We start from the raw sequence: 12,540 nt of genomic DNA on the forward strand, positions 1-12,540 counted from the left end.
TGTTCCCCCTTTATACGCGCTGTCTTAAATGCGTACCATCTTGGGAAGCTCCTGTTGTACTCTATTTTATCCACACATACCCTAACGTTACCTGTAAAACAACCGTCTTCTGCCGACTTTCCGCCATGTCACTTGTAAACATGGCCCTGAAGTAGGGGCTGGCCGCGGACAGAACAAGCCGATGGCAGGGAAACCGCCGGCCCTCGACTTCAAGGACGACATCCTGCAGTACCCCAGCCTTCTGTAAGTCACCCACAGCTCCAAGAAACCCCTGCAGATAGGTCTCGTCTTGGTAGGAACGAGGACGAACTGCGCTGACGTGGGGTTCTTGGTCTGCGGCAGCCATGTTGATGATGATGATGATGACTGAGAGATCAAAGGTTAAAATTATCTACACTGATTATCCACATAGTGTAGCAGACCGATACCAACCGGTCATGAGGTCAAGGACAAGTACGAGGGGCGTTCAATAAGTAATTCCCTTGACCAACTTTCAGTTGTCTGCTCTAGATGAAATTTTGCATATGTAATGATTCATATTTCTATAGGTTATGTTGCAAAAAACAGCTCTGAACTAATTGTGGTTTCTGATTTAGAGGTGTTTGAACTGAGTCAGGTGTGAAATGGAGCCAGGTGTGAAATGGAGCCAGTTGAGTGTCGTGCAGTGATCCGGTTTTTGTATTTGAAAAGACGCACACAAAAGAGACTTTTGAGGAAATGAAAGAAACTTATGGTGATGATGCCTCATCGTATGACCTTGTAAAACGCTGGAATCGTGAATTCAAACATGACCGGAAGTCTGTGGAAACAGCTCCCAGAGCTGGTCGTCCCTCTTCTGCCATTGATGAGGCATCTGTTGGAGGACCAACCTAGGGTGTTCTACAAAAGCGGTATCCAGAGCTGCATCAAACAATGGGAGAAATGCATAACTCTGGGTGGTTCCTATGTAGAGAAAGACTAATAACTGTGCCAAGTTTCATTAATCTCCTGCTATGGGAAATGGGTCAGCGGCATTACTTATTGAACGCCCCTCGTAGGTGGTTGTAAGAGTGATACCATCTGATGATCATCTCTCGAGATGCAATGATTTGTTGTGTACTAGCAATTAATCACCAGATGTGAATAAAAAAGTTATATCTAAACTTTCATGGTAGGTTTGGCTTGCTGATTGTCTGCATTTTATTATAGCCTACATTGTGACTAACGATATACCTGCCTTCGTTTAACGGGTTTTCAAAGAGAGAGTGAGTGAGTGAGTGAGTGAGTGAGTGAGACAAGTGAGACAAGTCGTAAATATTCTATGATATAATATTCCGATATAATATTCTATTCTTATGAACCTCAACAAAGAACAGTGGCCTCCACACAGTAGACGAAATGGACGACTCTTTGTTTCCATCATGAAATATTTATTGTTTTTGAAAACATGCATAACGATATTTTACTTCTTTAGTGACAGTAACAGCAACAAATAGCATAAGATTGCATGATGCAAACTGCCACCGTCCAGGGATGTTTGGTGTCCCTTCTTGAGGAGGCAGACCAGTGGAGAGATGTCACAAATGCACCTTAGTCGGGCCTACATATTAAGTGATACAAAAATACAATTTGATCACAGGAAAAATACACAAAATCTTAAAATACAATAGATGTAATGTTACTATAACTAAAAGTTTTAATAAAATAAAATACTATACTGTCTGCCATTCTGTGGTATCACTGCTATTATAGTTTAAGACAATGGACACTAAGTTAGTCCTAAAACGCCCATAATAGATATGAAAAAAAGCAAGAGATATGTATATATCATATCAAACTGCTACTTCAAAGTACAAACTGTACTACAAGGTCTCACCCCTTGTAGGGGCTTTGGCAAAAGCCGAGATCTAGCCAAATGTTAGGGTTATACTTTTTTATTCACTGTCGTCCATGTCCTCCACAATAACGTTTAACACTAACAAACGTAAGTGGTGTGATTTTGTGCTCCCATATAAAAATGATATCTGAATGAGCATGACTTCGCTATCGACTTCTTCCATAAAACTTAACAATAGAATAACTGTAAAGTTATCAACACATATAATGGTAATTATGCCTCGCAAATAACGTCTCAAATATAAAAGTAGACCCAAAACCGTTCAATTACGTGAACAATAATCATAAAATCCTCATAACGGGTATATGACATCTTAGCTAGGGTGTTTTAGTTACCCTAACAAGGCTGCCATTCTACCCATTCACTAACTAGATAGTGAGTGGGTAATATAAGAGACCCTGTAAACCAGGATGGTACCTGGTTATCGATGTCTGGTAACTACTGCTGTTAGACGTTAATACACAGACATCACTGCAATCCGTTATATAGAAAGATGTCCCCGGTCTAAAAAAAGCAATTCTGTTCTGTAAAATTTAGCCAAAGTAGAAAATCAAAGTAGAAAATCTAATACCGGTACAACAGCTATCCCGTTGTAAGTGCATTCTACAAAACTTGAGATCTACACAAAACATCGTGAATAAGCCTTGCCCCGTGTGCCTTATCCTGCACATTAATGCTGAAAAGTCTTAGAAGTGATATGTTTTATACCCCCTTGAGATAAGGTAGGTACATACGTGCCACAGGGCAATGAGAACCACGTGCTATATAAGTCTCACTAAGGTAGGTGAGAGGCAGGGTAACCTTCAGATCTGTCCAGGCGTCAGCAGACCTGTCATACACATATACCAGGTGTTCATTTTCACCACCATTTTTACAGGTGAACCATACGTGCAGCTGGTTCTCCATTACAAAAAGACGGGGATTGACATAAATTTCACGGTTTTCTGGATTCGGCCAACCTTGCAGTTTCTGCCAGCAGTCTGACTCTGTGTCGTACACCATAGTCTGGGTGAAGTAACGATCTGTGCAGAAAATCTCGGTTCCCATGGCTACTGCTGTACTGACGTCTTCAACAGTCATTGGCGGGGTCAGCTTGCACCAACGGTCCTGGCTTGTGTCATAGAAATGTACCTCGGCGCTGGTGAGGAAATAGAGGTGCGAACCGCAGGACAATGTTGCACAGTGCCAGTATGTAGTATTCTCATGTTGCAGCTTTGAACACTCCTCCCACTGGTCTGTGTTTCGGTTGTACTTCCACATCCACACCGATCCACTTTCATCAACTTCATCGACACCAAGATAGTACAAAATCTGATCAACTTCAACAAGGTACTCACCCCAACGCCTAAAGTCATGTTTCCAGCTGTGCCATCGATATACTGATGACATACCGGCATGTTCCCACACATTCTCCGCATGGTTGTACTTATAGATAGGCAAGTGTTCATTACGGTCTCGGTCATGAGTTAGGATGTAGATGTTGTTATCACTGGTGACTGTCACTTTTACGGCGAAAGGGCAGTCTTCAGGCTTGTAACTGCAGCGGATGTAGTGCCCCTTCCGAGGGTTCATGAAGAGGAACTCTTTGGAACTGAAGAATATAGAATACACAGTAAAGTAAATAAAATGCAACTGGAAACTCACACATTTTCCTCGTGAGGTAAGCCTTCGAAACTAATGTTGTAGAAAAATAAAATTCAGTATGACTCTGAATAGTGTGGAGAGCATAGTGTGAGGACCTGAAAATACAGAATAACCTTGTTAATTCAAAATTGTGATGTATGTTTACACTCCTTTACATTTGGGACCGCATTGTAAATACTTTGCATAAATGTGTCTGTATATATGTAAATACCTTACGTTTTGTGACCGCATCTCAATGTGAACCAGTCAGAATTGCCCTGAAGAAGGTGACAGACGGTCACCGAAACGTCGGAATTTATAAAGCGATGGTTGTGTAAAAAGAGTCTCTTTATTCAACCTTGTACAAGGATTGCAGAACTAGTAATTCAAATAAAGAAGTATATACTCAGGGGTGCCTAAGCATTTGCACGAACCCTATGAAATTCGTACGAATATTATGTGATACACACGAATCACTATGCGAAAACGCACGAATATTATGAAATTCGCACGAATCACTATGCGAAATCGTACGAATTTTATGAAATTCGCACGAATCACTATGTGACACACACGAGCCTTATGTGATTTGCACGATCCTTATGCAAAAACGGCGGCCGGGAGGAAGCATGATTTTGAGCGTTTCTACCCGAGATATTTATATTTCAAGGCATGGAATGGACATTTACCGTCGCAAAGATGTATTTGATAGCCTGTGAGCTACTGTTTAGCTTCATTTCGGCGTGTTACATCGTATTTTCAGTCGCCGAAGCGGCGAAGCCTCCATCTTGAAAATCCCGCTCCGTTTGTCACGTGACCCCGCCAGTGGTTGCGCAATTTCGCATAAGGATCGTGCAAATCACATAAGGCTCGTGTGTGTCACATAGTGATTCGTGCGAATTTCATAAAATTCGTACGATTTCGCATAGTGATTCGTGCGAATTTCATAATATTCGTGCGTTTTCGCATAGTGATTCGTGTGTATCACATAATATTCGTACGAATTTCATAGGGATCGTGCAAATGCTTAGGCACCCCTGATACTGACGACTTATTGTCCAGGCAGTCCAGCAGAACCATTTCTGTAGTCATCTTTTCCTGTACCACATTTCTGATGACCTCAGAGCTCCAAGGCTCATCCCTGACCAAGGGGTCATCCAAGATGGCTGCCATGTCGTCTGAGGTCAGCAGGTTGAACCGGATGTGAGGGAGGATGCTGGGTAGGTGGTGCAGTCTGTAGGGTACAGGATAGGGGAAGATTTTTGAGGTAATCATTTTGCATCGCCGTAGAAAATGCTTGGATGATGAATCATGTGGATACTGCCATCTGTGTCATCAATCGAATCGAGTATCTATTGCCATACAATGTATCCATACAATAACCAAATGCAAAGAAAGGCACCTATATATCATAAATATATTAATATGATGACACCCGCCTGTCTTCCCTGCTGTGCTGTACCCATCTCACCACAGCCTCCCACACTGTTGACTCCTCTTTAACATCCAGCTCCTCATTGCTGATGATCTCAATCAAATTCTTCACACTCAGGCTACAGAACTCCTCACTAAAGAAAAACTGTGGATGCAAACAGTACATGATTGTACAACTACCAAGGTACTACAGAAATGTCATTTCCTTGTTCTGACATACAAAAAGCTTGATGAGTATATGACTAAACTAATCAAGATAAGCCAGCAAATTCTAACAAATATGTCGCTTAGATGACTTGATATTGTTCTGATCATTTAACCTCCTTGTTCTGACATATGATAATCTAAAATTGTATATGACTTATAGAACGGAATTCTTTACATTTGTATAGCAAATATAACTGCCTATTGGTCTAACACACCAACTATGCAGGCACACGGCACAGCAGTAGTAGTTGGTTATGTATATCAATTGACCTGTCACACATAACGTACACCAAAAAGGTTATAGAGATGTAGCTTAATTGATTTTGAACAAAATTATAACAAAATGTCTCCTTTTCCAATACTCTGTTACGTTGGGTCTATTTGCCTAGAAATATTACATTCGTTAGTACCTCATTGCAAGCTACATTTCGTGTGTTTTTGCTATTGGGTGGGCTGACTACCCACTTTTCCCAGGCAGGGACTGAGCTGTGAGGAGCGGCTGGCATTCAGTGCTAAATTGCGGTATGTCAGCAAAATACAAACTGGCATTGCTATTTGGTACAATTGCCTAACCCAATATGAAGACCAGGGTTGTAGCCAGCACCCGTCCTTCCTTCCTTTGATGGAATTTTGTAGCTGGGGACTGAAAAAAAATTTGCCCATTCCGTCCTCTGAGATGAACAGAAATCAATATGTAAAGATAAAATAAAACTGTCTCCCTTGTGTAATTTTTCCCCCAAACAGATACCAGAACAGAACAGCTTAGTCCACTGGCAAAATTTACACCTCAAAATGCAGGAAATAGCATTTCAGAGGGTACAGATTTCAAATTTTTCTCGGTGAACATGCCCCCGTACCCCCCTAGGAATGTCGCACCGATAGGATTCAGAATCGAAGGGACAGAAAAAAATTTCAGGCTGGCTACAACTCTGATGAAGACTAACCTCAGTAAAGTATCTGGCAATCCACTGCAAACAACGCTTCAGGACAATTTCTATGGAGAAGACTTCAGCAAACTTGTACAGGTCCAGACAGTTGGAGCACTCCACGTTCATGACCATGTAGCTGCTGCAGGTGTCTCTCACATAGTCCAGTTGGAGGAGGTCGGCTGCCTGGTACAGGGGCTGCACTTTGTCTATGGACACATGGAGGGTTCCCGAGTAGATGTAACTCAGGACCTCCCCAAAAATGTCTGTATCCAAACCCTGCAAAACAGTAGAATGTAAATATCAACATTTACCACATAAGGTTGTTGCACATATAGCATTATTTAATACAGATATTTGTGATAACGATATGACATTCCTTAAAACTACATGTTCATAACAATAATTTGAGAACCGCAAAGTTGACCTTTAACCCTAAATACATTTTCCAAAGCGGCCAGTAAATAGGGAGTGACACATGAAAGGAAATTTTACCATTTGTTGATTTTATGTCAACAATGTGTTTCACCTATTTGACAAATTCTCGATTTGCAATTTCCCTGAGTTACTCTATTCTAACCACACGTCACGCCAACCCTACCTGTAAAACAACAGTCTTCTGCCGACTTTCCGCCATGTCACTTGTAAACATGGCCCTGAAGTAGGGGCTGGCCGCGGACAGAACAAGCCGATGGCAGGGAAACCGCCGGCCATCGACTTCCAGGACGACATCCTGCAGTACCCCATCCTTCTGTAAGTCGCCCACAGTTCCAAGAAACCCGTGCAGATAGCTCTCGTCTTGGTAGGAACGAGGACAAACTGCGCTGACGTGGGGTTCTTGGTCTGCGGCAGCCATGTTGATGATGATTCTATGACCCCAGGTCGGGTAGATAGACTGGACAAACACTGATTACCAACATAATATAGCGGTACCGAAACAGTCGAAAGACACACATAAAACACACACATTTTTGAGAAATTCTAAGAAGCCATATTGATGTGCCTTTCTTCCGAATAAGAGTAAAGAAGTCTTACTACACCTTATTTCAATAACGTCGAAGTTTGGTTGTTGAGAATAGAAGGGCGACATTATGTAATTACCAAAGGCAAATGTGTTACTGTAACACTACTAACATCTACAGTCAAACCTGTATTAGCGGCCACCTTTGCATAGCGGCCACCTGCCCATAGTGGCCACTTTTTGTCGGTCCCTTGGATTCGTAATGATTAAGAAATAGGCTTAGCGGCCACCTGCCCAACGCGGCCGCGGCCACACGATTTCCGGTCCCGCAGATACAAAAACACTGCCGATTACGGCCACGCGGACCGCTGATCTATGTTCCGGCACGCGTTCGGCCATATACAGCGGCCGTATCGTCACCCTACGCCGGATTTAAAACCTCTTTAAATTATTTTCAAAACAAAACTTCGTAAACTGTCGCTGACAAACGAGGTCATATAAGGTCAATAGACGACACCAATATTACGGAGGTTAATTGTGGTAAAGTTTACGATCTAATACACTATCGCTTAGGTTATTTACATCTCAAAAACTTTCAAAATAAATTATTACAAAGACAAAATGATATGAACTTCAGACTATGGTGGATTTTATTCTTACATTTATTGAAAGACAAGTCTAAAATGACGAGACTTTTCTTGTGAGTAACACATTAGCATAATGGCGAATCTGACGTGTGAACGCGAGCCGGAACACACGGACGGCAAAGTATCAAAGGATCCAAGACGAAAGATAAAAGAAATACGTATGACGATATCGGTCCCTTCAGACAATATCAACTGTAGAACATTTAAAACTTTTTATAGCTTTTGTTTTCTTAATACATATCAAGGACGTTACATCAACAGGCCTGTTGATGTAACGTCCTTGTACATATAGTGTAAAAATCATTGCAGTACATGTTCAGTACTGTATTATGTAAATAAAGATCACTGGGTACTAATTAAAACCATGTGTTATTGCTTGTGGTCAATTAATTAGCATATTCTCTATAGTGGCCACCTCTCTATAGTGGCCTATTTTGACCAGTCCCTTGAGTGGCCGCTAAAGACAGGTTTGACTGTATTACCAAAATACTGCCACTATTCATAATACTGCCAAATAGATATGCAATTTATTTAAGGAGATCTACTTGCATCGCAACAGTAATTTACGACGTATACGCACTTCAGACATCCACGTGTTCGGCTTCGATGACGAGAACTGGCTGCTAGCTGTGGCTGCCCCAGAACCTGAATGACACCTTCGCGGGGGTAAGGAATGCTACACTACTGCACGAAGCACTGAAAGATACAACTGTAGACGTCTCAAACATAAGAGAAACAGATTGAAGTCACTCTTGATCAATTCTCATGCCTGCTTCACGGCAACCACCTCCTCCTACACAGGGACATCCAACAGCCAAATCGCCTGTCTGGATGTACCCTGCTTTTTCAACCGTCATCCTTAGTTCCTGACAGCCCTGCTTATAAATATTAATGGGCTTACAGGAACTAAGAGTGACGGTTAAAAGAGCAGGGTACATCCAGACAGGCGGTTTGGCTGTTGGATGTCCCTGCGTAGGGGGATGGTCAACCAATACTAGCAATGTTGCGGAATGGGAGTGTCGAAGGTCTCAACAAGTTGCTGCCGCGCCGCGTGCATGCGAGGCCGGTGCGACATATCAAAGGGCGGTAATTATACGTATAACCGGCCGACGGCTATATCACTACAGATACAGGTGCGGAAAAAAACGCTAATCTACCTCCAACAAAGGTTCAGGTTCCGAATTAGATTTGACCGTATAATCATTGCTATAGTTCAATAGTCACTTTACGTACGAAACGTAGATTTAAAAACGTTGTAATCATAACAGAGAAATTGGGATGAAATAAAGACAGGATGTCAACATAGTATCTTGTAATTTATTAATTATTGTGTGCAAAGTTTGTCAATCAACTTTTAAAAAAGAAGGCAGACGTAATAATGTGCATTCCACCATGAATACTTATCACGCTTGACATATACATTTTAATCCATGGCGAGTATACAAATCAGTAAAGAACAGTTTTACAATGAAATCTTATTACAGATAGGTCTATTTGCTACGCATGCACAGTACGAGGGGTGATCAATTATTTATTCACGCGTGCAACAATTTTCGTCCGTTTCAATAAAATGGTTCTGGACCATATTGTTAGTCGTCTACAGCAGATGCAAAATAAGCAAATATATGCCGTAATTTGGGACAAGAATAAAAAAAACGGATACTGATGTCATAGAATGGCAAAGTCAAATCAAAACTTAGAGAAGAAAGAACAAAAATGCTGTTCACTTATAATAGCATACTCTGTGTGTTCAGTCATTTCTTCAACCTTACTGACCACTTGTATTAAATAAAGAAACCAGATTTTCCGTCACGTTCACATAAGTTTTTAGCTTCCACGGAGATTTCATCAATATAATCAAATTAACATGAAAAAGAACTTACTTTAGCTTGCTAACATTAAACCTATAATTCATCAAAGTCATGACAGCATTAATGTGTTGTTCACGACATAGTATTGTTTCGACATACTACCAAGTTTATAGCAAATTATAGATCCGTAATTAACTGTAATTTTCAACGCAAGAAATTGGACTTGCCAAACATTTTCGACTGAGCAACTCCAGTCTTTGTCAAGTTCGACGTGTATCACGTGACATCACAGAAGCAGTGGATGGCTCATCCCTTCTCAAATACTGGAGTTGATCAATCGAAAATTCAGGTAAGTGCAATTTTTGTGCTGGAAGTTACAAGTCCACTTGAACTAGAGTGGGCATTCTAACACAGATAAACTTTAAAGCTACAGTTCAGTACTCATTCTTTTTGGATAGTCCGTTTTCTATACAGGCCTCAGTGGATCTATAGAGGTTATCAGATGTGGCTGATTCACCTTCGTCCTTCCCATAGATTAACTGAGAAGTATCGTGTTCTGCTTTTTAATTCTTATACATTCGCTGAACAGCAGCAGATGCTTCGCTCCTATACCTGTTTCGACCCACATCAGAGGACGTATAGAGGTTAGCAGATGTACCTGGTTCGCCTTTGTCCTCCTCATAGATTAACTTAGAAGTACATTGTACTGATTTCTTATTCTCATACACTAGCTGTACAGCAGTAGATTTCTCTTTCCTCTTATTTTTTGGACCCTCATCAGAGGACCTATAGAGGCTACCAGTTTTATCTGCTTCACTTTTGTCCTTCCCATAGATTACATGAGAAGTACTTTGTACTGCTTTCTTAATCTTACACATTTGCTGAACAGCAGCAGATGCTTCTCTCTTATTCTCATTGTCATAGATGAATTTAGAAGAAGCATATTTTGTTTTATCATCATCATATTCAGGAACGTCCGTTTCATCTTCGGTATCATCGGATATCATTTCTTCATCGTTATTGCCATGCGTGTCAATCTTCTGTACAACCATTACAACAGAAGATATTGCTTTCTCTCCGTCTTTATGTGTTTCGTTTTTCAAAATAGCCCGGCATCTACATTGTTATTTGTGTGTAACGCAGGCACATAATCAGCTGTCAAAACTTCATTGTCATTTTCATACGCATTTGTGTCCGGCTCAGATACGGAATTCATTGGTACTACTTCGTTGTCGTTTTCATACACGTTTGTGTCCATCCAAGACACAGAATCGGATGTCAAAACGTCATTGTCATTTTCATACGCATTTGTGTCCGGCTCAGATACGGAATTCATTGGTACTACTTCGTTGCCTTGGACCACAGACGTATTTGGGCCTCCTAAATCGTTGGTACTCGTTCCAAGAGTACCTGGTATTCCCCCCTGCCCTTCTAAACCATAGTTGTCAACGTTGATAATATTTAAACCGGCTGGAAATCTTACTGGTACCAAAGGAGGCATTTTGGAACGTTGCTTATAGAAAATTGTAACGACAGCACAACATATCAGCAGGGTCCCAGCAACACCAATGGAAATAAAGATACAAATAGATATGAGTGTCAATTCAGCATCACTGTCTGTGTTGTCTGATACACGTGTAACGGATATTGAGGTGTTTTCTGATGTAAGTACTGGGAAGTCAGTAAGCAGACTGAGTGTAACTGACGTGGAGCCGACAGGACTTGTTGCAATACAGATATACATACCAACATCTGCTGCAGTAACATTGGTTATAGTGATGGTACCATTCACATCCACAGTCACCCTCCCAGGTGACATAACAGTTACATTCCTTCCAGATGGAAGGGTGACTGTGATATCTGGGGTCGGAACTCCTGAAGCTTCACACATCAGAACGAGTGTTTCCCCGGTCAACAACGTAATGTTGCCAGATACCACTTCAAACCTCACAATTCTAGCCTTTTCACAGATCAGATCTTCAGGGTTTATATCTTTAAGCATTTGTCCGGCAAACCTGATGGGTTCTTTACATTTGATTTGATTTTGAAGCAGTGCCAAGGTCATGTTTTGCCTGAAGGGAACCATCCTACAGTCACACTGCCATGGGTTATTCTCAAGGTTTACAGTTCTAATCAACAACAGGTCCGTATATCCAGACAGTACATTAAGTTGATTTTTATTCAGGTCCAGAAACTCGAGTTGGGGTAGGTTTGAAAACACACCGGTCTGAATGTTACGTAGGTGATTGGAGCTCATGTTTAAGCGGATGAGCTGGGTTGAGTTTACAAATGCACCAGGCAGAATATAAGTTATCTGATTGGAGGACAGGTACAAAGATCTAAGCGATGGTAGATTAGAAAATGACCCAGATTGAATGCAAGTTAGCTGGTTCGAAGATAAGTCCAACCAGCGAAGATGTTGTAGAATAGCAAATAACCCAGGTTGAATGTTATTTATTTGATTGGAGGACAGGTCTAATTGGCGAAGCAGGGGTAGATTTGAAAATGACCCAGGTTGAATGTTATTTATCTGATTGGAGGACAGATCCAACTCGTCAAGCAGGAGTAAATTTGAAAATGACCGAGGTTGGATGTTATTTATCTGGTTGGAGAACAGGGTTAATTCCTGAAGCTGGGGTAGAGTTGAGAATGACCCAGGTTGAATGTCATTTATCTGATTGGAGGACAGGTCCAAGGAGAAAATTTCGGGTAGATTTGAGAATGACCCAGGTTGAATGTTATTTATCTGGTTGGAGGACAGGTCTAACTCGTAAAGTAGAGGTAGATTAGAAAATGACCCAGATTGAATGATATTTATCTGGTTAAAGGACAGGTTTAATTCCTCAAGCTTGGGTAAATTTGAAAACGTCCCAGGTTGAATAAAAGTTAGCCGGTTGCAGGACAGATCCATCACTTCAAGCCGGAATAGATTTGAAAATGACCCGGGTTGAATGTTGTTTATCTGGTTAGAGGACAGATCCAACTCCTCAAGCTTAGGTAGAGTTGAGAATGACCCAGGATGAATGCAAGTTATCTGGTTGGAGGACAAGTACAT

General features: G+C 41.3%; 2 protein-coding genes across 2 annotated transcripts; both read right to left on the reverse strand.

Annotated features, from left to right (window-relative positions):
* Positions 1-1,422: 1,422 nt before the first annotated feature.
* LOC118416850 (kelch repeat and BTB domain-containing protein 8-like) lies at positions 1,423-6,740 on the reverse strand. The gene is made up of 5 exons (XM_035822122.1): positions 6,668-6,740; positions 6,085-6,345; positions 4,939-5,078; positions 4,548-4,733; positions 1,423-3,467 (listed from the first exon to the last, which is right to left on the reverse strand). The coding sequence occupies exons 1-5, from the start codon at positions 6,716-6,718 to the stop codon at positions 2,579-2,581; spliced, it is 1,527 nt and encodes a 508-aa protein (XP_035678015.1). The 5' UTR covers positions 6,719-6,740; the 3' UTR covers positions 1,423-2,578.
* A 1,697-nt stretch (positions 6,741-8,437) lies between these two features.
* On the reverse strand, positions 8,438-12,540 carry LOC118415442 (leucine-rich repeat and immunoglobulin-like domain-containing nogo receptor-interacting protein 3). The gene is made up of 3 exons (XM_035820074.1): positions 12,400-12,540; positions 11,650-11,799; positions 8,438-8,467 (listed from the first exon to the last, which is right to left on the reverse strand). Exons 1-3 carry the CDS (start codon positions 12,538-12,540, stop codon positions 8,438-8,440), a joined length of 321 nt encoding a protein of 106 aa, XP_035675967.1.

The sequence above is a fragment of the Branchiostoma floridae genome, chromosome 5, assembly GCF_000003815.2.
Source record: "Branchiostoma floridae strain S238N-H82 chromosome 5, Bfl_VNyyK, whole genome shotgun sequence".
NCBI lineage: Eukaryota > Metazoa > Chordata > Leptocardii > Amphioxiformes > Branchiostomatidae > Branchiostoma > Branchiostoma floridae.